At 46.1% G+C, this 27,363-nt stretch overlaps 1 protein-coding gene across 1 annotated transcript in view; it reads left to right on the top strand.

Moving 5' to 3' along the window:
- TBC1D19 (TBC1 domain family member 19) overlaps positions 1-14,687 on the top strand; it is a 97,675-nt gene extending 82,988 nt beyond the window's left edge. The window contains exons 18-21 of the mRNA XM_056855384.1: positions 4,271-4,362; positions 4,896-5,011; positions 6,697-6,767; positions 14,507-14,687. Of these exons, the coding sequence (XP_056711362.1) occupies positions 4,271-4,362; positions 4,896-5,011; positions 6,697-6,767; positions 14,507-14,581 (354 nt within the window). The 3' untranslated portion in view covers positions 14,582-14,687. The remainder of the gene's footprint in view (positions 1-4,270; positions 4,363-4,895; positions 5,012-6,696; positions 6,768-14,506) is intronic.
- Positions 14,688-27,363: the final 12,676 nt, after the last annotated feature.

Genomic DNA, 27,363 nt, shown 5'->3' with positions numbered 1-27,363 from the left:
TCTGGTGAACTGGATTTGTTTCCCCACTCCTCCACATGAAGCCAACTGGGTGAGCTTGGGCAAGCTACAGCTCTGTTAGAGCTCTCTCAGCCCCACCTACCTCACAGGGTGTCTGTTATGGGGAGGGGAAGGGAAGGTGATTGTAAGCTGGTTTGAGTCTCCCTTAAGTGATAGAGAAAGTCGGCACATAAAAACCAACTCTTCTTCTTTTTAATAAATAAAATTTGCCTATACCTACTTTTTGACAATTCATTGCCTCTCTAGAGCCTTCTTTCTAGCTAGATAAAACGCTAACCCTTCTATGGTTATGCAAGGCAGAATTTTGAATTTACCGTACCTGGAAAGGACTTGTCTGTGCTCTTCTGGCTCCATCGACACATTCGCTCATGTGCTCGAATGCCGTTTCTGTGAGGACTTTAAACACGATATCTCTCTCCTCTTTTAATACATAAAACCAATGCCTCCATGTCTGATATAATGCCTTTTTTATTAAATGTTAGGGACCCAAGGCTACATTGGCAGTGGCAAAATTGATCTCAGCCCTTATATCCCCCAAACATTAGATTCAAAATTATTCTGTTCAAGATCAATGGGTCAAGGAGCTTCTAAGGGATAAAGGAAAGGAAAGGTATTAAATAAAGTTATAAATAATCTCTAAAGTATCAGTAGAAAAATGGCTATTAATAATCTCTTCAGTACTAGATGGGTTGCCGGCTCCTGATCCCGTTTCTTAAAAATCTTCATCAGAACTCCACATCAATCTTATGTGTCCAAAATGATACATAATCTGACAAACTCTCATTCCAAGCCTCGTGCTTTTGTACTTTGGGGTTTGAAAGAATCCTGACACGCTACATTTAGGGTGGCATAAGCTAGATCCTAACTTTATGACCTGAAGACGTTAGCTGTGGCTCATGAGAGCTCACACCTTGCCAGAAACTGTGTTAGTCTTTAAGGTGCTACTGGACTCTTGCTCTTTTCTACCCCTACAGACAGACTAACACGGCTACCTATCGTGATCTACCTTTATGGCCTAAAAGTTGTCGATATTTTTACATGGGATGGAGAAGACCTTCAGAAATAGGGTGTGCATGTCAGAAAATGAACTCCCCGCTCTTGAAAGGCCTCCTCTTCCAGATTATGCCTCTGCTTGTAATAACTTGCTGCCAATCTTCTCATATGCCAGTTTCTTTCTTTCCCCTTTTCCCACTAGCTTCCCAAATTATGGGAGGAGGGAGAAGGACAACCAAGGCTAAAATTGAAAGCATCTCCTGAGTTGAAAGCATCTCCATTGCATACGTCGGTGCTGGCAGGTGTAATTTTTTTGGCTTCTCCTCAGTCATTGACCAGGAGGGCTGGGGAAAAAACCCTCGTTCTAGAGCTGGAAGTGCCAGTCATGCTCAGAAGGGTTTTGGTTTTTTTGCAGAGAGAGGGAAACAGGATGAACTTTGACCAGCTGCCATCTTCCCACGTGCCTTCTGACACCCGATAAGCTTTTCGTTTTGGGGCCGGGGGCGGGGGGAGAGACTGGCAGGTGAGAAGACTCCTGACCTTAGAGAGAATTCTCTTGGGCACTACGTCTTTCACAGCTTTAGACAACTCTCGAAAAATGTTGAGGCTGGGCATGCTCTTAGTTACCAGCGGCACTGGATAATAGTAAAAAGTGTAGAATGTTGGCACAATACTTGGGGAAAGCATGGACATTTGAAGTGTCCAGTTTGAATTAAGTCATGCCAAAATAATGTGTTCCTCCTGGATGCCACTGCATGGATACGGCAAGTGGGAGAGGATGGCTGGAAAGAGAAAGCCTCCATATGCAGATGCAGCAAACCTCTGAATACCAGGGCTGGGAAGCAGCAGCAGGGGAGGGTCTCGGTTTCTATGCCCTATTGGTTTACCCCTCAAGGGCAACTGAACATAAGAACATAAGAAAGGCCATGCTGGATAAGAGCATCAAGTCCAGCAGACTGTTCACACAGTGGTCAACCAGGTGCCTCTAGAAAGCCCACAAACAAGACGACTGCAGCAGCATTATCCTGCCTGTGTTCCACAGCACCTGATATAATAGGCATACTCCACTGATCCTGGAGAGAACAGGTATGCATCATGACTAGTATCTATTTTTACTAGTAGCCATGGATAGCCCTCTCCTCCATGAACCTGTTAACTACTCCCCTCTTAAAGCCTTCCAAGTTGGCAGCCATCACCACATCCTGGGGCAGGGAGTTCCACAATTTAACTGGGTGTTGTGTGAAATACATCCTTTTATCTGTTTTGAATTTCTCACCTTCCAGCTTCAGCAGATGACCCCACATTATAGTATTATGAGAGAGGGAGAAAAGCTTCTCCTTGTCCACTCTGTCCATACTATGCATAGTTTTATAGACCTCTATCATGTCTCCCCTTAACATCAAGTCCAGCAGTCTGTTCACACAGTGGCCAAACAGGTGCCTCTAGGAAGCCCACAAACAAGACAACTGGAGCAGCACCATCCTGCCTGTGTTCCACAGCACCTAACTGATTTGCCTCTGTGTGAGACTAGAGGGCCCACCAGTCTGATCCAGCAGGTTCTCCTTAAGTTCTTAGGGAAGGAGTCCCTACTTGGGAGAAGGAGGCTGCGGGATACTGGAGGACAGTAAGGCCAGCTAGTCCTGGAGTTGACGAGGTTGGAGCAAAGAAGTGGGGGAGGAAGGAAAGACGCAGAGGTGAGGTTTGTGGAGACGAGGTAGAGCAGGAGAAATGAAGTCATGCACCTCCTGTCCTGAAGAAGGGGTGTCGTTCCATGTCAGTGGTGGAAGAAACTTTGGGGCTGAAAGCCAACTCATAGTGACAGGGCTAGTGAAGGCTCTCGTAATGCCTCTCTCTGGTACTATGGCCAGGAGATTACAACGGGGACGAATCCTAGCCCTCATGGGGCAGCATGGAAGGGTGATGCCATCGGCCAGAGTCCCTCATGGATGGCCGAAATGAATCAAGTCCTCTGTGGGGGAATGGTAATGAGTCAGGAGGTGGGCTCATCCGGCCCTGGTTGCAAGTTTAATTCAGTTTCTAGGTGAGCCTGCCTTGCGAGGGATACTTTTGAGCGGCCTAGAAAGCTGAGCTAAAAAAGTCAGTCATTCCTCATGGCTGGGGTCTGAGGGGCATCGGAGAGTCATGGGGAGGGGTTCTTGATTGGGGTGCAACAGCTTTCTCCTGGGAATCTGACGGCTTCCTCTTGCCACTCCATTTTGTTGCATATAGTGTGATCATGATCCTCTGGTTTGATATTAAAGGTGGAGTGAATCTGTACCTCTGGCTGCACGTGGCCCAAGGAGCTAGGGCAAGGGTGTCAAACACAAGGCCCGTGGGCTGGATTCAGCCCCTTGAGATCTCTTATCCAGCCCACGAGGCAGCCACCCCCCACACTCCCTCACACACTTGATCTGGACTGGCGAGGCATTGCCTGGCCCGACAAAGTGACATTTATGTCTTATCCGGCCCTTGTAACAATTGAGTTCGACACCCCTGATGTAGGGGATTCCCAATACATGGTTCCTGGCAGGGAAGGGAATCTTGGGGAAATGCTTCAGTGCAGACTACATACAGCTCTAATTTTGCTGTAGATACTGAAATTCAAGAAAAACAAACACTGGCATCCACGTACCTTTATATGTGAAAGCAGCATACTTTTATACTTGATATTGGTGGTGCTTGAATGGCTCAGTATGTGTATTTACGTGTAGAATGATTATTTCATAGAATCATGGAGATGGAAGGGACCCCCTGCACAATGCAGAAAATTCACAAATACCTCCCTCTCATACCCTCTGTGACCCTTGCTACATGCCCAGAAGAATATTTACATGACTCAGTTAGGAAATCACTCTTTTTTTAGATCCTGAAAGAATTATATTTATGTAAGCTTATATTAAAGTCCCTGACGGAGGAATTGGAGGTTACAAGCCTGACTTCTTCCAGATCCTGTTGTCAAGTTAGCCTGTATTTCCGCCATGAGCGCAAAATTAATGTTAGGGGCAGGTCCCTCCCTGCCTGAAACTATGTCTTTGTTGTGGAGTAGCCCTCTTAAAGATAACTGAAAAGTATAGAATCTACTAACTGTGCCTCAGTGCGAATTGGTTTGTCCACACCCTACTTTCGAATCAAATCCCAATACTTTGGCCAGTTGCATGTGCATATTTTGAATTGTATTCATGGTCTACAGTGTTCTCCTCATTCTGTTGTTAAAGCTTAGGAATCAGGAGAGAACTTTCTGTTTTTGTTTTAAAACCAGGGGATTGTATCATTGAGTTTGCTGTTTGAGACCCTTCTCCAAACGCATCTACCACAGCTGTTTTATCATCTGCGAGAAATCGGGGCACAACCGTAAGTTCTCCCCTCCCCCCTGAATTTGAATATTGACTCGAAGCTTGAAAAGTGGATGTGCTAAGCTATCAAGCTTAACCATCTCGTAGAGATTTTCAGAGAAACGGACAAGAATGGAGACATTTGTATTACATGCACAAGGACTTAGGAAACCTCTTAAACCACCCATCAATGGAGTCGGCACCTAGCAGTTGTCTACAGAACCAAATACCTCAAAAGTTTTTTCCTGCAATAAGTTTGGGCTGTATATGGGTGCAGGGTCTTGTTGGAAAGTGCTTGATCGAGCAATTTTGCTGAAGGTAAACAGATCTAGGTACAGTTAGTGTTTGGATGGAAACCCTCCTAGAAACCTAGTGTGTACTGCCTTGAGTTCCATGATGGAAGAAAGGCACAAGATAAATTTTAAAAATATAGTGATTATGGTATGGTAAATACAAAGCAAGGTTTTTTAATAAGTGGGGTGCTGTTTCAAAAGGAAAATACTATGTCTGTATTTTGGGAGGAAATACCAAAGTGTCTCTTTTCCCACTTAGCCTCCGAATATCGCTCAAATGGATGGTTCGAGCCTTCTCTGGTTACTTAGCCACAGATCAGCTCCTGCTTTTGTGGGACAGGATTTTGGCATATGACTCTCTGGAAATTCTTGCAGGTAACGGAACAGTGATGTTTCTAGATTGTGTTAACATTTTCCTTCTTAGATATGAGAAGAAACTTTTGGTTCCTTGCATATCGGGTTCCTGTCCTCTCAGAACCCGCTCCTACTTTCTCCCTTCTCCTTTCCACCCTCCACGGCAACGTGCAGTTTTATACAACAGCAAAAAAAGGGTATAATAACTTCCTTGTCTCTGCTTTCTGAAGAAACCAGGCACTGCTGAGGAGGGTGCATGTTGGCAGTAGTGGCAACTGTACTGAGAACTGCCAAGGAGTGTCCCGGATTCCTCTAGCAGGTCCTTCAACTAGGGATGAACATACCAAGTTCTGAGTCAAAAATACACTTGAAAAATGCTTTTTGGGAGGTCGTTCTGTGTATTTACAGAACAAAAAACGAAATTACAGAACTTTCTGGAATTATGAAAATTACAAAATTTGGGTGGAATAAGGGATCTTTCCTGCCACCTGGGGCAGGTGGTTTTAGAGCACATAGCACCAAATTTGCAGGGAACCGTCCTAGCTCTCCCCTATTAAAAAAAATAGGTGTGGCCAGTTGAAGTGTGGCAGCAACTTCATAGATCTAGCTTATCTTGAGAGAATAGGAGTGCACTGCACATGCATGTACTCACGACCCCCAGTCTGCCTGATCTTCTGTCATTTCACCCAGTTCATCTCTGTAGTCTCTCATGGAGAACTGTGCAAGCCAACCTGGGTTTTGCACAGTTCCCTGTGTGACTGCACAGAGGAGCATTCCATGAACAACGGTTACAAGTTAAGTGCTGACCTATTTCTTGTAGGCCCAATTGACTCAATCATTATCCTGGGAAACCTGGGTGGGGTTGTAAAGGTTAAGCCTCTGCCCATAGACTATCCCAGTGGTTACAGCCAAGGTGTGGACAACTAGCAGTCCCTAGTGCGCCCGATGTAATGGGGTCTAAGTGCCACATGCTGTTGTATCATGGGAGAGGAGGAAGCCTGTAAGTGAATTAACCTGAAGTTGCATTTAAATCAGGTACTCAGAAGCACTGGGTTGGATCCAGCCGGCTTTTCTGCGGGTGAAAATAGAAGGTGGAGCCCTCTGGTGGCACCAGCGTGGTGTAGTGGTTAAGAGCAGTGGACTCTAATCTGGAGAACTGGGTTTGGGTCCCTGCTCTTGCACATGAGCGGTGGACTCTAATCTGGTGAACCAGATTGGTTTCCCTGCTCCTGGGTGACCTTGGGCCAGTCACAATTCTCTCCAAGCTCTCTCAGCCCCACCTACCTCACAAGGTGTCTGTTGTGGGGAGAGGAAGGGAAGGAGATTGTAAGCTGGTTTGATTCTTCCTTAAGTGGTAGAGAAAATTGGGGTATAAAAACTAACTCTTCTTCCTAGGATATCCTGAGAATCATAGAACCTGCATATTCAAAGCCATATGCGGTTCAGTGTGGATAGGAATTGGATAAGGTGGGTTGAAAAAGCTAGATGGATCCAGCCCAGTGATCTTATTTTGTTCTTAAAATAGAATCCTTGTAATTTGTCTTTAAAATAAAACTGTCATGAATTGACTAGAGCCAGAGTCTTTGACTGCATTTTTCACGAACAAAATTGTCATTGAACTCAACGTAAGGATGGCGAAGACCAAAATATCTCCAAGCGACTAATGAGTAGACCGCCAGTCTAAATATTGTGCATTCTTTTTTCAGTGCTGGCAGCTGCTGTGTTTGCTTTCCGAGCAGTGAATCTGATGGAGGTGACATCACTGGCTGCCGCTGAAGTAAGGATAGGTTTCACTTGGCAAAAATGAAAATAGTTCCTGACAGGGTGCCAGCCACAGTAACTTGAGCTTCGCGGGCACATGGCATGCGATCCGAGGCTCTTTGCTGAAATTCTTACCTAGGCTAAAAATGCAGAGGAAGTTATAAAAATGCATGGATTGACCTCGTGGCAATTCCTGTAATGAGGGCAGGGAAAAATTTGAGTGGGTTACTTACACTATTGCATTTTGTTTCAGTCTGCTTAGTTTTATCACACGTTAACCTGGCTGCATTCTGATGTCACTGTTGGGATTTTTGGTCAATGTAGCAGAGTTTGTCCGGTAGTAGAAGCGTAATATTGAGCGCAGTTAATAAATCTCCCAAGAGGTATATTGCCAAAAAGTAAAAATTACATTTATTCAAGTAGATTCCATTCAGATTCAGGTTGCAGTGGAAGGGAAGAAGAGAAGCCTAATCTAAAGAGTGCTTTTGCCTATCACAAGTGGCCTGCTGATCCGGCATCATGCGGATGGAAGTATGAGGCATGGTTTCTAAGGGAGAGGCCTCTACAGACATGTGACTCCATGAAAAGCCATGTGGAGAGATGGGAAGAACGAGGGATACCCACAGAGAGGAGGAGGGTCAGAGGGCAGCTCCCAGGTTAAGACAAAGAGAGGGACATCCCATTCAAGGAGATGACACACATACACAATTGGAGTGATGTACCGCCCCCAGTGTCCAGGCATGCTGAGTCGCTCACTCCAGCAGTCACAACAAACCTCTGCTTGTGACGGGAATGAACCTGGGTTGTGTCTGCTCTCTTGCCGCCACCACACTTCTCTCCCTTTTCACGTATGTAGTGTGATCGAAAGCTTCCTTGCATCACAACCCTTGAATCAGAATTCCCGTTTGCTTCAATATCTGGATTTGGGTGCCTCATCAAATTGGAGCTGGTTTCCTCCCTACAAACAAAAGTCCTCTTAGACCAGGTGTCTGCCTTTGGGATGTCACAGCCAATTGGAGCTTGATTAGAGGTTTCCAAATCCAGGAAGTGTTCAGCTGTGATCCATAACTGAGGGGAGGAGGGAGGGACATCCAGCAAAAAGCCAGGGGCACGTCTGTCACAAACCAACAGGCTTGTTGTGAGGTGTCTGAAAGCAGCTGGAGAGTGCACGTGCTGGAGCATCTACCAGTTCGGTTTGCATTGTGATCATGTGTCATGATCTCGGAGGCTAAGAGTTTGCTGGGCTGTTTAGGCCACCTGTGAACAGCGCAAACTTATCTGGTGAGGATTACCATAACGTTTGCAGCAATGCCATAATACCCCTCAGCCACTGCTAATATTTTAAATAAAAACTGAAGAAGAAGAGTTGGTTTTTATACCCTGCTTTTCTCCACCTTTACGGAGTCTCAAAGTGGCTTACAATCACCTTCCCTTCCTCTCCCCACAAAAGATGCCTTGTGAGGTAGGTGGGGCTGAGTTTGGAGAGAACTGTGACTAGCCCAAGGTCACACAGCTGGCTTCATGTGTAGGAGTGGCAAATTGAACCCAATTCTCCAGATTAGAATCCGCCGCTCATGTGGAGGAGTGGGGAATCAAACCCAGCTCTCTATATTAGAGTCCGCCGCTCTTAACCACTAAACCATGCTGAAAACGAATAAAGAATTTTGTGGGGAAGAACGCCTCTGATTCCTTCCAGTTTGGGTATCCAGCTGATTACTAATTGGATGGCTTGAATATTAACAACTGGAATATGATCCAGATCCAGGGCAGTTCATGCCTTAGTGTTCTTGCATAGCCTCATGGGAGTTGTAGTTTCTTTCCCGGCCCCTGGTGTTGATAAAAAAAATGGATGTTAACATTTTTGTTAACTGTAAAAATAATGAGGATTCCTTGTGTGCAGACCCCACACTGACATCTGAGGTAAAAGCACCCTAACTGTATCGATAGGGGATAAAGCGTGGTGCAGTGGTTAAAAGCCGCAGACTCTAATCTGGAGAGCCAGGTTTGATTCTCCACTCCTCCACATGAGCAGCGGACTCTAACCTGGTGAACTGGTTTCCCTACTCCTCCACATGAAGCCTGCTGGGTGACCTTGGGGTAGTCATAACTCTCTCTGAACTGTCTCAGCCCCACCTACCTCACAAGGTGTCCGTTGTGGGGAGAAGAAGGGAAGGCGATTGTAAGCTGCTTTGAGACTCCTTAAATCAGGGTATAAAAACCAACTCTTCTTCTTCTTCTAAATTCTCCTGTGACCACCGGCTGTGTCTGGGAAGAAAACATGAGCCTTATCTCCTACCACCTGGGAATTTTGTGGTTTCTTGCTCAGGTCCCTGCCTTATACAAAGGCTCATGACTCTTGGAGTCAAACCTTGCACTCAGTAGAAAATGTCTACTGTACAGGCCAGCAATACACCAAAGAACCAGACAAGTTGCAGAAGAGACAAGACCAAATTTATGCATTGGAACCTGCCTGGCTCATTCAAGTCAGGTAGTGAATTGTAAGAATGGGAGAAACCGATCTCAGCACACTGACCAGAATGGGGAGCTGAAGAGGAGCTTTGTGCAGACAGAGATGTCAAGAAAATAGCCACTTGAAGATTTAAAAAATCTCATTTTATGCATTGGCATCTTTTTCTAGCCTGCCTTAATCAGATTTGTCCTCTTTCTCTTCCATATTTTATTGTCAACTTCTATTTTACTCACTAAGAATAATAAGAGGATCCTTGTTGGGTCAGACCAAAGATCCAGCATGTTCAGCTTCCCTGACTGGATCCCCCAGGGTGTTTCCACTCATCTTTCTGCCTGTGGAGCATTAAATTCTTGGTCATCCCCCCCGCCCTCCAGCAGCCTCCGAATGCTGCTGCTGTGAGCCCCCTGTCACTCAAGGGCAGCATTTTGGGCTGCAAAAGTGGGCGGAGGGAAGAAAGTTAAGCTCTGCGGGCAGAAACCCTTCCATCCATGGAAATGCAGTGGTGGATCCAAGTCCCCGTTTGTAACGGTGGCCGACCAGGTGCTTCTGGGAAGTCCATAAGCAAGGCAAGAAGGTAACAGCCTTTTAGCACCTGGCCATAAACTGTCCTTTGCCTCTGAACCATAGAGGCTCTGTTCTGCTGTCATTGCCAAAAGTTGAGAACTTGTCTATTCCTTATTTTTTTAACCCATCCAGTGGTGGTGGAGAACCAGCATAGTGTAGTAGTTAAGTGCGGCAGACACTAATCTGGAGAACCAGGTTCAATTCCCCACTCCTTCACATAAAGCCTGCTGGGTGACCTTGGGCCAGCTCACAGTTCTCTCCGAACACTCTCAGCCCACGTGGAGGCAGGCAATGGCAAACCACCTCTGGACATCCCTTGCCTTGAAAACCCTACGGGGTGACCATAAGTCAGCTGTGATGTGATGGCACGCGCACACACACACACACATATACACAAGTGGTGGAAAGTGCCATCAAGTTGCAGCCGACTTATGGAGGTCCCGTAGGGTTTTCAAGGCCAGAGACAGAACTGAAGTAGTTCGCCGTCACCAGCCTCAGCGTAACAACCCTGGTCTTCCTTGGTGGTCTCCCATCCAAGTGCTAACCAGGGCCGACCCCGCTTAGCTTCTGAGATCTGTCGAGATCAGGCTAGCCTGGGCCATCCAGGTTTGGGCAAAACCATGTAACATCCAGTGACTTTTACCCCATCTGATTGCTATGAGACATACATTAATGATATGGTATGGGAAGAAATGTCTTATCTCCTGAATCTACTGCCCAGAAATTTCATTGGGAGACCCTTACGTACAGTATGACAGGCAGATTTTTGTGGGTTCCGTTATGCCCAAATCCTTATTAATTTAGCAGACTGCACAAAGGTGCGGCAGAGAAGCCCATCCAAACCAGAAGAAAATTGCTCGGAGCCTTTTGTCTGTTCAACTGATATACTTCATTTGTTGTAGGAAATCCATTTCTGGAAAGACAGAGTAAAATAGAGTTCCCTGTCTAGTCTAACTAACTAGGATGGAGGGAGATACGGGACTTGCGTCCTTCCCTCAAGGTGGCAAGATGGAGAAGTGTGCATGCGTGTGGCGTGGAGGTGTGAAGAAGCTGGAAGGGAGAAAGTTTAGCTGAGAGTAGCAGTGTACACATCGAAGGGATAGTTCAGAGCAGTAGAGAAAGAATGCCCCAGTGTCTTGACCCCTCTATCTCTCTGACTCACTAGTCTTGTTCCCCTCTGGAGTCTGAGGTAAGAGACAGCTCAAAGTCCTTCCCTTCCAACACATGCCTGGCACATGTCAAACATGCCTAAATCTACACTGTCGCTTATGCCCTTTTCTACCTTGTACGGTGTAGTCCGTCCATCCGTCATTCCTGTATTGGCACAAAAACATAATACAAAAAGGCTACAAAAGGAATGGAGATATTTTTATGGAACAGTTAAAAGACAGTTACATCAAATAGTGCTGTTTGTTGATACTGCCATCTAATTAACTGTTTGGCGGGCTTTTAAAACAAACTTTAAAAACTGTGCCACCATCTCCAATATATGGGGCGAACGATTGATCAATAAATAGGAAACGTTAAAAGAATCTGAGACTTTCTGTCTATTAACCAACAGGGGGCTTAAAAGTTCGTTACGAGATTCTGTGTAGAAACTACAATAAAATAAGTCATGAGCAACCGTTTCAATACAATTGTTGCCACAAGGGCAAAGCCTGTCAGACAGAGGAATTTTCCGAAATCTGCCTTCAAGTAGCGCAGATGGCAAAACATTAAATCTGACCAGAGAAATGGCTCTACGTTGAGAAGGATCACACAGGTGAGATAAGTATGGGGAAGGCTGATAAGCATCAAAAGGTATGGTATAGTTCTGTGCAGAGCGGCTCCAGTCCGAGCCCATCGATGCTAGCCGATCCTGCACAGGCATGTGTCACGTCTGACATCTGAGCCAGAGTCTTCCCGTCAGCTAAACCTGTGCTTTGAAGTGGCGGATTAGCTTTACCCCTTTCCAACTTTGCTTCCGCCCCATGGAGGGACAGTTAATCTGAATGGCTGCCCTGGAGGTGAGAGGCTTTAAGCTGCTGTAGGATGATCTTACCGGGGTTTAACTCTTCATGTGCCGTATTCTCAGTTTAGCTTCAATGCAGTGTGAAAGCAATTTATATCCATTCCATCCATTTATTTATGGCTCAAAGACCAACAGGTCACAAGCAAAAAGAAGAATAAAATACATATAAAACAACAAAATATCCAAGATCATATATAACATTCATTTCAGTTTTCATATTTTAAATAACTAAAAATATAGGTTATAATTTTAAAAGATAATACCATTAAATGCCATAGACAAAATCTTTACGACCACCGACGACACATTTGGGTCAATACCTGCTAGTAGCAACTACAATCTCTTGCTTAGTATCAAGGCTCCATTTTTGAATGTATCTATAGATCAATTTCTCACAGGCCGCACTATTTCTTACAATCAATGAAAAAATGCCAAATGTTGTCTAGGTCTCCTGAGTTCCAATCACAGAATCGACTTGAGAAGGGGATCCCTTGAAGTCTTACCTGTAAGTTCCCCTAATGGCAAAGCATTTAACCTTGCTCAGGAGAATAATATTCTGTATTTAGGAACAGTTAAGAACTTACACTATGCAGGTAATGACTTCGGGACTGGGAGGCCCAGGTAATATAGGGAACCCGCTGTTCATACTCTGCAGCATGTGCTCCAGTTATCGAGATGTAATAATTTAGATTTAATTTGCCTGCATCGCATGCAGATCGAGCATCTGTTTGAGTTACGGTTTCTAGAGGAAGGCCCAGTTTTAGTAGTCTCTGTAACTTATATCACTGACTGGCACTTTCTCTCAGGGGGCTCAAAGCAGAAGATAAATGCTTTGGCCAATTACTTACCAGTATTCTGTACAGGCCCGTTCTTTCATGCCTGGCTTTAATTGTGTGTGTGTGAAGTGCCGTCAAGTCGCAGCTGACTTATGGCAACATGGTAGGGTCTTCAAGGCAAGAGACTAACAGAGGTGTTTCTGCAAGGGGTGCTTCCGGGCTGGAAGGGATGAGGAAGCTGACTAAAGTCAACTCCGCCCCTGGGAGCGGCCCCTCAGGCCGGCACCACAGTTCTCTTCCAGGATTTAGGTCCCGGAGAGGCGGTGGCGTCAGTGGAGCTCCGTGCACCTCCGTGGTGCCCTGGCGCTGGCAGAAATACCTCCACGCCAGTGTAAGTGTCCCTTATTCCTTGATAAGAGGGCACCTACGCTGGCGCAGGGGTCACGCCACCTCGACACCACTTTCAGCCCCAAGCTCAGTAACGGGCTGTTTAGTCCTACACTCTAACCACAGGTTTACACAAATTATAAATTAGTTATTTGCACAGTTATTGTAAACTAGTTATAGTATTCATTAAAAGCATAACAACCCTGTTATTTCTTAGTGGTCTCCCATCCAAGTACTAACCAGGGCCAACCCTTCTCAACTTCTGAGATCTGAGATCGGGCTAGCTGGGGCCACCCAGGTCAGTGGCTTTAATTAGTTTCCTTAGTTTCCTTCTTTTCACAGGGATGTTTAAATTGCCGGGCTCCTGAGCCTTTTCTTGACTCCGTAAACTGGAAGTGTGGTGCTTCCAGATAAATGGATGGGTTATTTTACAGTTATATTAAAAAAATAACCAAGAAAGCAAAATTTTGTACGATCTCTTCACCGGAGTAAGAAAATGGAAAAGGGAGAGGCCGAAGAAGAAAAGGTTGTGCCAAAGGGGAGGGGCCAAATGGAAGGGGTGTGGCTAGAGGTGAAAGGTCTGTATCAAAGGGGAAAGGGCCCCCAGTTATACCCTATCACCCAGGGCCCACCAAACCCGGGACTGGCTGTGATATGAAGAAGAAGAGTTGGTTTTCATATGCCAGTTTTCTCTACCTTTTAAGGAGAATCAAACCGGCTTACAATCTCCTTCCCTTCCTCTTCCCACAACAGACACCTTGCGAGGTAGGTGAGGCTGAGAGAGCTCTAAGAGAACTGTGACTAGCCCAAGGTCACCCAGCTGGCTTCATTTGTAGGAGTGGGGAAACCAACCCGGTTCACCAGATTAGAGTCCGCCACTCATATGGAGGTGAGGGGAATCAAACCCAGTTCTCCAGATTAGAGTCTACCACTCTTAACCTCTACATCATGCTGGCTCATGACCTTGATGGACCAAGGGTCTGAGTCAGTAAAAGGCAGCTTCATGTGTTCCATGCTATGCTCAAGACTGCAAAATATAACCACTCTTGCTTTCACATGCACCTTTCCAGTCTGGACAAAATGCCCTCAAAATGTTTTGGTAAGGAAAAGTGATTTGTGTTTTGCTTTTAAAAGAAGTCACTAGTTTCAGCGTTTCCTTTTCTGCTAGACATTGTTCTCTTAAAATACTATGTTTCCAGGTTCGCTGATCAAATTGTATTTTGAAATGGTGTTTTTTTAAAAGCCTGATATAATAGTAAAAATGCTGTTCTCTGAGGACGAATCGGGGTAAGCTACTGTTCAAACTCTCTGTTGTATCTTGCAAGTCCTACCCAAGATGTACAGGATAAGAATTCATAATGCAAATTATTTTTAGACACAAACTGAAATGTTAGACCCACTGCCACCAACGATACCACGTATATTTGAATGAGGTCTAAATCCTAAATAAAAACAGCAATTGGTTTAATCCTGGTATTTATAGAGCCTCTGTTCTCACTGAAGATAAGAATGAACCATCTTTCTTTTCTTCCCCTGTTTTATTCCAGGCTGTCCTCGCTGATCTTTCAACTCTGAAAGTTATGCCTCTTCTTCAGATTTTTCTGTTTGCCACCGGGACTTGATTCTCCCCAGAGCTGCTGGACTGCATTGCTAGACTTTCATCAGATGCTAATAATAAACTATGCAACATCTTAATGAAATCAAATGCAAACTATATTGCCACGAATAAGTAAGGTTTTTGTTGTTGTTGCGAAGTTTCATCTGTACTTCTTACTGGGAAAAAACCCTAAATGCTTCTGCAAATCAAGTTACAATGCTGCATGCTGCTGAATTTTCGCCAGACTGCAGCACCTGGATATAACGCTGCCGATCCACTCAAATGCACGTCCTAGAAAGAACGACCTACTGAAATCTCCATTTCAGCGCTGCCCTTCTGCTGCTATGAAACTGGAAGGGAAGCGTTTTCATAACTATCCAGTAACTCCATATGTCATCTTAGAAGTCCTGCAATACTTGAAAAAAAATACGCGTTTAACATTTCAAAATGAAATTACCCTTCCTGGGAATATACCAACGGGGATACCTTTTTCTTGTAATTTTCGTTATCATCTTTGGTTTCATTTGTTCTCAACTGGAAACAAACAGCCTTTTCTTTTTAAAAGTGAAATCTAAAGGGCTATGAGAGAGGCCCTTTTTCTCATGTGGCGCATGGCTTCTCCCCCCTCCCCTTCTATCCTGCTGTCACCTCTGGCCTTGACAGGTTTTGTGAGTTTTTGAAGGTCTACAAAAAAGATAAAAATCTGCAAAACCTGTTTACCTCTGAGACCAATAGAAGGATAGCAGGTGAGGAAGCCCCTGTGTGTCCCCTTCAAGTCTCTGCAAGTGGCAGATCTGTCCATGCTCCAAGCTTTCCAAACCACAGTGCGTGGAAAAGCTTGACGCTCTCCGCAAACTGGCCTGGGCGTGCAGCTCGCTTCAGAACCTTTTTTCCGTCCCGGAGCCAAAGCAGTTGCTTGTGAATGACGTCAGGAAGTCCTCACTTTCTCTCCCTTGACTCCGTCCTCCTCTTTAGAAGCTGAATGTGCTGCCTCTGCCCGTTTCCCAGCCCCTGCCCATCTGCAGACTCGTGTGTCAACTCGCGGAGGTGCCCGGGCTCGTATTCCTGCATGATTTGAGTCGCGCTGCTTGTAGATAGATGATCTCATACCGACGAGTCAACGGGGTTCTTTTCCCCCTCCAGGGATTCCAGTATAGCCTCCCTAAAAGCCCAATTAATTACCAGATTATTCTGATTTAGCCCTCGTACAGCTGTTGGCCAAGATTGGGCGTCAAGGCATCCCTTTGGTGTAAAGCTGTCTCATTGCTCTGTCGCTCTTGTCCAATCTGTGCCCTTCGGTCAGTTTTGCATTTGTGACGCCTAGCAGCTTTCAGCCAGAACTTGACCCTTTTTTATTTGTTTTTGTTTTTCAATTGAAAGGGAGCTCGGATGACTGTCCCTCAATTGCTCTGCTGTTAGCTATCGCCAAACAGTGTTGAAATCTTTACAGCCCGTGAGTGGCTTTTCATCTGATCTGTCAAATGCTTCCCGAGCACACACAGTATTTCATCAGGGCTCGTGCTAAAAGGCTTTGTCAGGGCATCAGGTGTCCACTTGATGCATGCCCATGATTCAAACACTGAGTAGAAAGTAATTTCGGGTCCAGATTTTAGACATTTACTCCTGTGCATGTAAGATGGTAGCAACTTAATGACTCTAAATATTTATCCGTTTTCTGAAAGGTTGAGTTGGATCTTTTAAAATGCTTTATTTATTGTACCAAACACAGTCATTCCTTCATGATGAAGTTGTATTTGTCACTGGAGTTTAGTTTCTCCTTTTATTTCCCAAAATAAAAATTGTGTTTTTTGTAATATGATCTTCCAGCTGCAGGGTCTGATTTTGTATAAATTTTGTAATGCCTGAGGACTTCTGCATTAGTTTGAAACTCAGTTAAACTGTGTTGGTATCAAGTAAGTTACTGTTTGTGGGGAAAGTTCTCAGGGGCTGAGCAGAGCTAACCAGGATGTTCTCTGGATAGTGTCCAGTCTTTTACGATAATCTATCCATCGGGAGTTGTAGGCCATTGGGTAAGATCTGAGAGAGTGATCTCCATGAAAGCCCTTGATGTGCTTCGGGAGATTTTGCTGGTGACAAGGCAGATCAGCAAAAGTGCTGTTGATTAGTTTCAACCATTCCTGTAGACGGGGTGGTGGATCCAACCACTTTCCTACCACTCCTGAGCAAAATTTGAAACCTTCCTCAATACTATAAGGAGCTGTCTTCCAATGGAAGTGCCACTTAATATTGGAGGATATTAGGGTGAAGGAACTGCTTCCAGATTAAGGTTGGAACCACATCAGCATTTATAACATAGCATTATTCAAATGGTTTACGGTAAGCATAGGCTCACATTGCTGGCATCACCAAATTCTCATTAGTCTACAAGTGCTGTTCTCTGCAGGAAGGCTCTATGGCTCAGGACCTGTTCCGTTTTTAGGGTTTAGGCAATCTTGACTGTGTGTGAAAGGAGATAGCAATGTGCGCAATCATCTCAATACGTGGCTGCCATTTTGTGTGACTAGGGCAAGTGCATGCATTTTTCCAGCTTTTGGAAGCCCAGTCAGAAACCCAGATTTTTTTGAGGCTATGCATGTGTGCATACCAAAATGGGAAAACACATGTGTTGCCCTCTTCACACAAAATGGCAATTGTGTATCAGGGGACTGGGGTTAGCATGTTCTCCCGTTAGGTGTGGTTGGAGCACCAAAATGGTAATAAGTGAACAGGACTTCCAGGACAGAGCACACGATCTGTCTCAGTCTCAGTCTTTAGGTAAAGGGTTTCAGAAAGACCTTCCTCTGACAGAGAGTCACTATCAGTTCGAACAGACAGCACTGAGTTCAGTGAATGATCTGGCACAAAACAACTTTGTATGTCGTCATGCTGCATGTAGTCTTTTGTATCTATCAAGCACTTCTTGGTGTTCTTTAAAAAGAAATGGATCTGAATCTATCTCAGGGTGCCAGCCAATCAGGAAAAAAGCCTGGCTTGGATATGGTTTAGGGCCAGTTGCCAGAAAAGCAAGCTGGAGGATAAGGTTTGAGGTTCCATTTTTCACACACCCCGCCCAAAGCTGTATACTGTAGGTCAGGGGTCCCCAACCTTTTTGAGCCTGTGAGCACATTTGGAATTCTGACATGGCATAGTGGGCGCAGCAAGAAAATGGCTGCCACAGGAGGCGGAGCCAGCCAAGAAACGATTGCCACATCTTAACCCCAGTAACAGAGTGGTGGCACCTGCTGGCAAAGCAACATTTTAAAAAACCTGCACAGCCAATCAAATCAATAGTCAATCAGAAGCCTTCCTGGGCAAAAGAGTAGTGGTTAAGAGCGGTGGTTAGGAGCAGTGGACTCTAATATGGAGAACCAGGTTTGATTCCCCACTCCTCCACATGACAGGCGGACTCTAATCTGGTGAACCGGTTGGTTTCCCCACTCCTCCACATGAAGCCTGCTGGGTGACCTTGGGCTAGTCACAGTTCTCTCTGAACTCTCTCAGCACCACCTACCTGACAGTGTGTCTGTTGTGGGGAACGGAAGCCTGGGGAGACCCTGGGGAAGGGAAATGGTCAACAGCAAAAGGCCAAGGGGCAGTGCTGGTGGAGGAGGAGCCTCACAAAGAGGTAAATGTAACTTTGCATCTAGGGTCTTCTTGATGTTCAAACGAAGGTTAGTTGGTGGAAAGGTGGCATTGCTACACTTTACAAAGGACGTCTTTGTTGTTCTCTTTCTGCATTACATGGGAAGGGTTGCCAGCTCTGGGTTGGGACATACCTGGAGATTTTTGGGGTGGAGCCTGAGGAGGGCAGGGTCTGAAGAGGGACTTCAATGCCAGTGTCAGGTCCCAGGGCCAGAAGCAGAGGAGCGTGGTCAAGAGAAGTCTGAGTTCAAAACTGAGGGTCAGAAGCAGGTAAATGCAGTGCAAGAGAATCAAAGTCCAAGATACACAAAGGTTCTCAAGCAAGCAACTTGCAGGCAGCACAAAATGAAAACACATGCTGTTGCTGGGTCTTCTGACTCAGCAGCCCTTGGTGGAGGGAGCTCATCATCCTCATCGCTCTCAGCTGCCAGGGTTCTCGTAGTGCTTATAATCTGGTACTTATACACTAAAGGAGGAGGATTCTGCACCTTTGGCGTCACTGCTGCGGTGGTGGTGGGCTGCTACTGGGCCCAGGTGAGTCCTCTGCCCTGGGTGATAGTAAGCCCAGGGCGCAGTCATCTGCCTGTGAATGAATGAATGAATGAATGAATGAATGAATGAAAAACCTTTAATGGCATAAGTAATATTACAATTGTTACAGAAGGAACATAAAATATGCAGTCATTAAGATAAAAACATAGGCCAGTAAATTCCAAAAATAGAAATTACAAACTTTGGGCTTTTTGACCTTTCATCACAACCACTAGAAAATTGGCAACATCTACAGTAACCTCCGGATCGGAATCATTTAATAAAAATTGACGTTTTGCTTGGGTAGATAGGTGATATTTGGAAAGAAGCCAATTTTTTAACCATTTCCCACCGGGTGTTTCATATAGAGGGCAGACCAACAGAATATGATCAATTGAGTCCAGGGAATAGGTATCACAGGGACAAGTCCTTTCCTGGATTGGTATTTGTTGATGCCTTCCATATAGCATCCTTGAAGGAAAGGCATTAACCCTAGCGAGAGAGAAGGTAGAGGGGTGGGATGTCTAGAGAGTGAAAATAATGGGGAATATTGTTGGTTAAATTCTTGAGACCCAACATTGCTGGGGAGCAGACCAAGGGTTGAGTGGGGAGTAACGTCTGACGCTCCATATCCAAGAAACGCTGTTTAACAATTTTAAAAATATGGGCCTCAGTAGTTAAAGCCAGGTCTTCCACAGAGACTCCAGATGATCTTATTTTAGACAGAATTAGGCAATCCCAGGAGGTATTATGAAGTTCTTTTAGCAGCAGAGACATCAGAGAACCACGCTCTGTTCTAAAAAACAGTTTAAGCCAATAACGAATGGTTAGCAGCCATGCCTTGGTTTCACACAAGCTTTGACCAAGTTCAGAGGTAATAGCATAATAAGAGACACAGCGAGGGAGACCAAGAATTTTTCTAAAAAGATTAGCTTGAATGGATTCTAAGTCCCGATTGAACGCATTGGCCCAGATAGGTACACCGTACAGAATCTGGGGTAAGATTTTGGAGTTGAATGCCTTAACTGCGGCGGGAACCTACTGGTTACCCTTATAAAGAAAGAAGGACATCAGTTAGTTTGAAGAGATTCTCCCTAGTTTGGTAATCCTGGATCTATGAACTGCCCATTTAAGGTTATAATTAAAAGTAATGCCGAGATATTTAAAACGCTTCACCTATTGGATTTTGGCCTGACCAATACGCCAGCTGGTGGGCGACCGTTTTTTTTAAAAAACCACGACATTAGTCTTAGAGTAATTAATTTTAAGAAGATTTAGATGACAGTATTCCTCAAACGCTCTTAAGTAGCGTTTGAGTCCGATTTTAGAGTAGGATAAAATAGCGGTGTCATCGGCATATAAAAGAATAGGAACGGCTTTGCCTCCCAATTTAGGAGGGTGTCCATTAATAGGCTCTAAGGAACAAGCCAGGTCTGACAGAAACAGATTAAAAAGAAGGGGCATCTGCCTGTGCCTGCTCTGCCTGCTGTGGTTCCTCCCTGTCACTGGCAGCAGTTTTCAGATCTTCTACTCCCAAAGAATCCTCAGCAGACTGATCCCTGGCAGAAGCTTCAACAGGCTGACCCATGACAGCCATAGAGTCCAATTGCCAAAGCAGCCATTTTCTCCAGGGGAACTGATCTCTATCGCCTGGAAATCAGTTGTAATAGCAGGAGATCTCCAGCCACCACCTGGAGGTTGGCAACCCTATACATGGGTTATTTTTTTAAGAAGAATTTTTATATCCCAATTTTATCTGCCTTTAAGGAGTCTCAAAGCAGCTTACAATCTCCTTCCCTTCTCATCCCCACAACAGACACCTTGTGAGGTAGGTGAAGCTGAGAGAATTTGGAGAGAACTGTGACTAGCCCAAGGTCACCCAGCTGGCTTCATGTGTAGGAGCGGGGAATCAAACCCAGTTCTCCAGATTAGAGCCCGCGGCTCTTAACCACTACACCACCCTGGCTCTTTACTGCATAAAGTCCGACTTGAAAGACATATGCTTAAATATTGAATTTTTAGTTCACGCTGCTCAGAATGTATTGGAGAAAAGCATGGCCGAGTCACTTGACAGCAAAGGGCATTCCCAAATGCCATCTCTCATTCAGAAGGGCTTTGAAGGGATGCTTGAAAAAAAATGGCACAAGAACCAGAGAAGAGTCTCACAATAATATTGTCTAATCAGTACCAATCAGTGATAGTTGAGGCGGCTATGCGCCCCCTCAACGTTTATGATACGTACGCAAGTTGGCTTCTATCCAGACACCTGGACCTCATTAAATTATGGAAGGCAACCAAGTTATGAGTCTGCATTCAAGACAATCAGGAATAGCCTGCTGGGCAGTAATTGTGCCCGATATGTGACGGTACTACAGAGTTATGCACGTCAGGGACATAAAATGCTTCCTCTCCTCCTTTCACACACCTTGCATGCTCTCTGACTGCTACATTTCTTTACCTCTACTGTGGCTTCCTTCTTGAACAACTTCATCTCCAGTTTGAGGTAACATGGCTTGGAGTAGGCAGAGACACATGACTCCGTTCGTGCCATCTTTTCAGACTTTTTTGCTGGTCCAGGATCCAGGCCTGTGAGCTTGGACCCTTTAGGCCCTGCTGCCAGTCAGGAGACGTTGGTGTCTCAGACCACTGCAGGAGAGGTCTTCACCCATTTGAGAAACACTGGAATCAAGTCGTTTCAGAGGGTAGCCATGCTGGTGGTCCACAGTAACCCAGTTAAATGTGAGCTCAGTAGCACCCCAGTAGAGATTATCTACAGTTTTAAGGTTTTAAGAGTCAAAGCTCCACAGCTTTGCCTCTCAAAAGCATACACCCTGAAACTCTTGTTGGTCTGTAAGATGCCAATGAGGCTCGAATCTAACTGAACTAAAGTAGACCATGTTGAGGAACAGCAAGGAATTGTAAGGGGGAATAAATTACTGGGAAATTTCCCCTGAGCCAAGTCTCTATCTCCAGAATACCATAAGCTCTTATGGCCTTGAACAAGTTTATTACATAAGAACATAAGAAAGGCCATGCTGGATCAGACCAAGGTCCATCAAGTCCAGCAGTCTGTTCACACATTGGCCAACCAGGTGCCTCTAGGGAGCCCACAAGCAAGATGACTGTATCAGCATCATGCCTGTGTTCCACAGCACCTAATATAATAGGCATGCTCCTCTGAGACTGGAGAGAAGTGGTATGCATCATGGCTAGTATTCATTTTGTATTACAAAGCCATGGATAGCCCTCTCCTTCATGAACATGTCCACTCCCCTCTTAAAGCCTTCCAAGTTGGCAGCCACCACCATATCCTGGGGCAGGGAGTTCCACAATGTAACTATGCGTTGCATGAAGAAATACTTCCTTTATAATAGACTTCCTTTTTTCCTACGTCAATATCTGTTTTCCTCCCTGCTAGGTTCACAATCTCCAGTTGTGGCCTCGGGTTCTCGCATCATTACAACTGATCTCCAGATGACAGAGATCAGTTCCCTGGAGAAAATGGCAGCTTCAGAGGGTGGACTCTGTGGCATCACATCCTTGCTGAGCTCCCTCCCCAAACTCTGCTCTCCCCAGGCACTATCCCCAAATCTCCAAGAACTTCCCAAGGTGGAGTTGGTAATGAACAAAGTATGCAAAACCCTTCCTTTGCCTGAAGAGGCTGCTGCATACTCTACAAGGCACAAAATGTCAATTAACGAAGAAGAAGAGTTGGTTTTTATATGCCGACATTCTGTACCACTTAAGGAAGAATCAAACCAGCTTACAATCACCTTCCCTCCCCCCCCTCAACGGAAAGCCTGTTAGGTAGAACAGTGGTTAGGAGCAGTGGATTCTAATCTGGTGAAACAGGTTGGTTTCCCCACTCCTACCCTGAAGCCAGCTGGGTGACCTTGGGCTAGTCACAGCTCTCTTAGAGCTCTCTCAGCCCCATCTATCTCATAGAGTGTCTGTTGTGGGGAGGGGAAGGTGATTGTAAACTGGCTTGATTCTTCCTTAAGTGGTAGAGAAAGTCAGCACATGAAAACCAACTCTTCTTCAGTATCGATTGCTTCTCCCCAATACTTTTCAGGTAGCTCTGCCTCAAGAAGCAAACATCTGGACATTTCAGTGAAAGAGGGGTTATTTCTGCTTGGTAAAGGTGGTCCCCTGTGCAAGCACTGGGTCATTACTGACCCATGGGATGATGTCACCACAACATTTACTAGGCAGACTTTGTTTATGGGGTGGTTTGCCCTTCCCAGTCTTTTTTTACCCCCATTTTACCCCCAGCAAGCTGGATATTAATTTCACCGACCTCGGAAGGATGGAAGGCTGAGTCAACCTTGAGCTGGCGACCTGAAACTGACTTCCGTTGGAATCGAACTAAGAGTGAGCAGAGCTTTTGTCTGCAGTCCTGCCGCTTACCATTCTGCACCACAGGGGCCCCTACACCATTGTTTTCTGGGATGTATGGGACTGTAAGTTGGTGCTCTATTCCTTGTCCCATCAAGTAATTTGTCATCTCATGTCCCACGTATTCCCCTCCATTATCAGTTTGGATTTCTAGTGGCTTTCTTTGGAATCTGTTACTGACCATTGCCACATGCCTTAATTTTTTTCCAGTACTTTAATTAGGTAGGCCACAATGTATTTTGAGTAGTCCTCGATAAACGTTAGTACATATTTATTTCCACTAGGCATTTGAGTTTTCATGGGTCCACAAATATCACTAGTGCTCTAGGGGGCACTGTGTTTGGCTTGTGCCATGCTTGTTAAAGCTTGGTCTGGTCCCTTTCGCTTTGAACACACACCTTTCTGCATCAACACATCTGGTCAGTAGCATGCCTTTTGTTAAGTTCTTGCTTTCACATTGGCTTATTGCATTATTTTCTCTGTGATCCAATCTCCTATGCCACAACTTGGAACGATTCTTGTGACTTCACAGCTTTGTGAAGTTTACTTCCTTTCCTTTTCCTTTCCTTTCCCCTTTATCCCTTAGAAGCTCCTTGATCAATTGATCTTGAGCAGCATATATCTAGTGTTGGAGGGATATAAGGACTGAAACAAATCTTGCCACTGACAATGTAGCCTTGGGGTTCCCTATCACTTAGTAAAAAAGGCATTATGTCAGTCACAGAGGCATTGGATTTGTATATTAAAAGGGGGGAAATATAGTGTGATCGAAGTTCCTCGTAAAAGCGGCATTCCAAAAGGGCATGGACTAATGTGTCAATACAGCCAGAAGAGCAAGGGCAGATCCTGTCTGAGTATGGTATATTCAGAATTCTGCCCTGCATTACCATAGAAGGGTTAGCATTCAATCTAGCCAAGCAAAAAGCTCTACAGAGACGAGGAGTTGTCAGATAATATGTATAGGCAGGCAGACCACGTGGAGGGGGTATTCCGAAGAACTGGGATGAACAGACACGACGAGCACGAAAAGTAGTGCTGTTATAATCGAGCTCTTTAATGCACTTTTAAATTTTGGCAAAAGCTTCAGTTTTCCCAAGATCTGATAACATATCCTGCGAGAAGCCCAACAACGCCAGTTTCTCATCTAAGATTTTTTGCCATGAGGATTTGAAAGGGTCATGCTTCAGAGAAGCTAGCAGCCCCTCAGTGCTAAAGCACAGTTTAAGGTGTTTACTTCCTCTGTGTGAGATTCAAGTCTGTACAAATCCTCACTCACATCACCTGTTGCAATTGAGTCAATCTTGTCTCTGATAAAACATCTCTCTCCAAAGGCTGCTTTGATCCCTTTCTTTGCCATTGCTCTCATAGAGATGAGATTCTTCTCTAGCCTTGGGACGTATAATTTGTAACAAGGAGTTCTCAGATTTCAATATTTGGAAACTTGCGATACAGTGTCCCAGAGTCTATGCATTCAGCCCAGAGGATTTTCCCATCTGCTACCTGCAATTTCTCTTTCCTTTCTTCATCTAATGTTTCAAAGAAACTTATATCATTGCACACATGTGCAGTAGCACTAGCATTGATGTACCAAGTAATGCCTTTTCTGCTACGTTGGAATATCAAGCTTTTCTTTGTTAGCTGTTCATTAATTTTAACTGGAGCCTTTCTGCTTCCCTCTTGTTTTTACCTGCCGCTGGATCATTCATGGTAGTCAAACTGGTTTACACACACACACACACACACACACACACACACACACACACACAAACAACTGCCTTATACTAACTCTGCCCTAGGGTTGCCAACATCCAGGTAGCACCTGGAGATCTCTCGCTATTGTAATTGATCTCCAGGCGACCAAGATCAGTTCTCCTGGAGAAAATAGCTGCTTTGGAGGGTGGACTATGGCTCAGTGGTTGAGCATCTGCTTGGCATGCAGAAGGTCCCAGTTTCAATCCCCGGCATCTCCAGTTAAAGGGACTAGGCGAGTAGGTGATATGAAAGACCTCTGCCTGAGACCCTGGAGAGTCGCTACTGGTCTGAGTAGGCAATACTTTTGATGGACCAAGGATCTGATTCAGTATAAGACAACTTCATGTGTTCATGTGACTCTATGGCATGGGTTCTCAACAAGGGGGGATTTTAGGGTTCGGGGGGGGGGAATTGGGACTACTATTCAGCAAAGTGTGATGTCCTGTAGATTATGTACAATCTGTAAAATTGTAGTTGTTTTTTTTTTTTTTTTTTGAGTTATACTATCTTGGGAAGGGGGGAATTATATTCTGAACAATGGTGAAAAGGGGAAATGGAGCAAAAAAGGTTGAGAACCACTGCTCTATTGCATTATACCCCACTAAAGTCCCTCCCCTTCCCAAACCCAGCCCTCCCCAGGCTCCACCCCCAAAATCTCCTGGTATTTCCCAGCCTTGTGCTGGCAACCCTATTCTGTCCATTGGTAAGGTTGCCAGGTCCCTCTTCGCCAGTGGTGGGAGGTTTTGGGGGTGGAACCTGAAGAGGGCGGGGTTTGGGGAGGGACTTCAATGCCATAGAGTCCAATTGCCAAAGCAGCCATTTTCTCCAGGTGAACTGATCGCTATCGGCTGGAGATCAGTTGTAATAGTGGGAGACCTCCAGCTAGTACCTGGCGGTTGGCAACCCTACCCATTGGTCTGTCCAACATAACGTTTATTAAAAGAAAAAAAATAAATAAAACGCGGCAACAACTAGCCTAAGAGCATTACTGTTAGGTCTGGAGCAGAGCCAACACTAGGTCCCATAATGTAGACAGCAGTTCCCTCTATAATTTTTTTTTAATTTTCTTATTAAGTCACATGCAATTTCAATATTGTCATCTTCATAGTTACATAAAATAAAAAAATTCAAACTAATCAACCTAATCAGTATTGACTTTTTCTGACTTCCCCTCTCCCCTCCTCTATCAAATTATTATCTATATAATCCCCTCTGTATTTGGTTTCTAATTCATTGTATCATTTCTATAAGCGACATATCATCATACTTTAATGTTGAAAGAATGAAGTATTCAATAGTTAATCAATTGAATTGGATTAAGTCATAACCTTTAACATTTCCCAAATTTAATTCGTTTCCACAATGTGTTACCCGTGCCTCCCATTCTTGTAGACAGCACTTCCATTCCCCTTCCACGTGGCAAGAATGCGCAAGTGAGGGCACCGTTCCGCAGCTTCAGCGGCACGCACTGAGCATGCTCCGCGTGGCCCCCTCGCCCTGAAAGCGGCTCGCGGCCGCCCGTCCTCCCCCCCCCCCGCCCGGCCTCAAGCGAGCGAGGGCAACCGCGGCTTCGCCGGCCCCGACGGCGCATGCTCCAGGCGGCGGCGCCCCGCGGCCTAGCAGCATCCTCCGCATCCGCGTCGCCTCGGTCGTCACGAGCGCGTGGGCCGGCGGAGGGGGCGGGGCCGGCGCCGGCGCCTGGGGAGCCGGCGGGCGGGGGCGACGCGGCCGTTGCCTCGTCCGCGCCTCAGACGGAGCTGGTTGCGCAGCTCGCGGCCGCCGCCCGCCTCCCCGATGAGCCCCAGCTGCCGAGACGCGGCCGCCGCCGCCGGCGGCTGCTGCTGCTGCGCGAGGAGGCGGCGGAGGGGGGCGCGAGCGCGGCCGGCGGGGCTCCTCTGGCTGCTTCTGCTCCTCCTGCCGCTGCCTGAGGCGGCGGCCGCCGGCCCCGCCGCGCCGCCTTCCTCCTCCTCCTCCTCCCGGTGCGAGCTGGGGGCGGGAGGCCGCGGGGGCGGCGGCGCTTCGGCTTCCTCAGCGGTCCAGAACCCGCCTCTGGGGACAGGTAAAGGAAAAAAGGGATGGGGGGGGGGAGGAAGGGAATGTGAGGGAATTAATGTGAGGGAATACGCCAGGCGGAGCGTCGGAATGCGGCCGACACGTGTCCGGCGCGCGCGCGCGGGGGGGGGGGGCCGCGCTCGCTCGCTCGCCTGATCCGTTAGCGCCCCGAGGCCGGTTGGGGCTCCTCGGCGCGCGCTTCCCGGCGCCGACCTGCGTGCGTCAGTAGCAGCCCGGGCTGCGCGTGACGGACGCGCCCTGCGAATGCGTGCGTGTCAGGCCAGGCCGTGGCAAGCCTGCCTGCGCGTAACGTGTGAAGGGGCTTGGGCTCCCCCGCCCCCGGCCTCCTGTGCAGAGTTACCGCGGTGGAATCGAACCGGCGGCCGTGCACGGCTCCTTGTCAACCTGCTTGTGCGTAACGTGTGAAGGGGCTTG

Source organism: Euleptes europaea, chromosome 9, assembly GCF_029931775.1.
Source record: "Euleptes europaea isolate rEulEur1 chromosome 9, rEulEur1.hap1, whole genome shotgun sequence".
Taxonomy (NCBI): Eukaryota; Metazoa; Chordata; class Lepidosauria; order Squamata; family Sphaerodactylidae; genus Euleptes; species Euleptes europaea.
The sequence above is the reverse complement of the archived record's forward strand: the minus strand, read 5'-3'. Positions and strand labels throughout refer to the sequence as shown.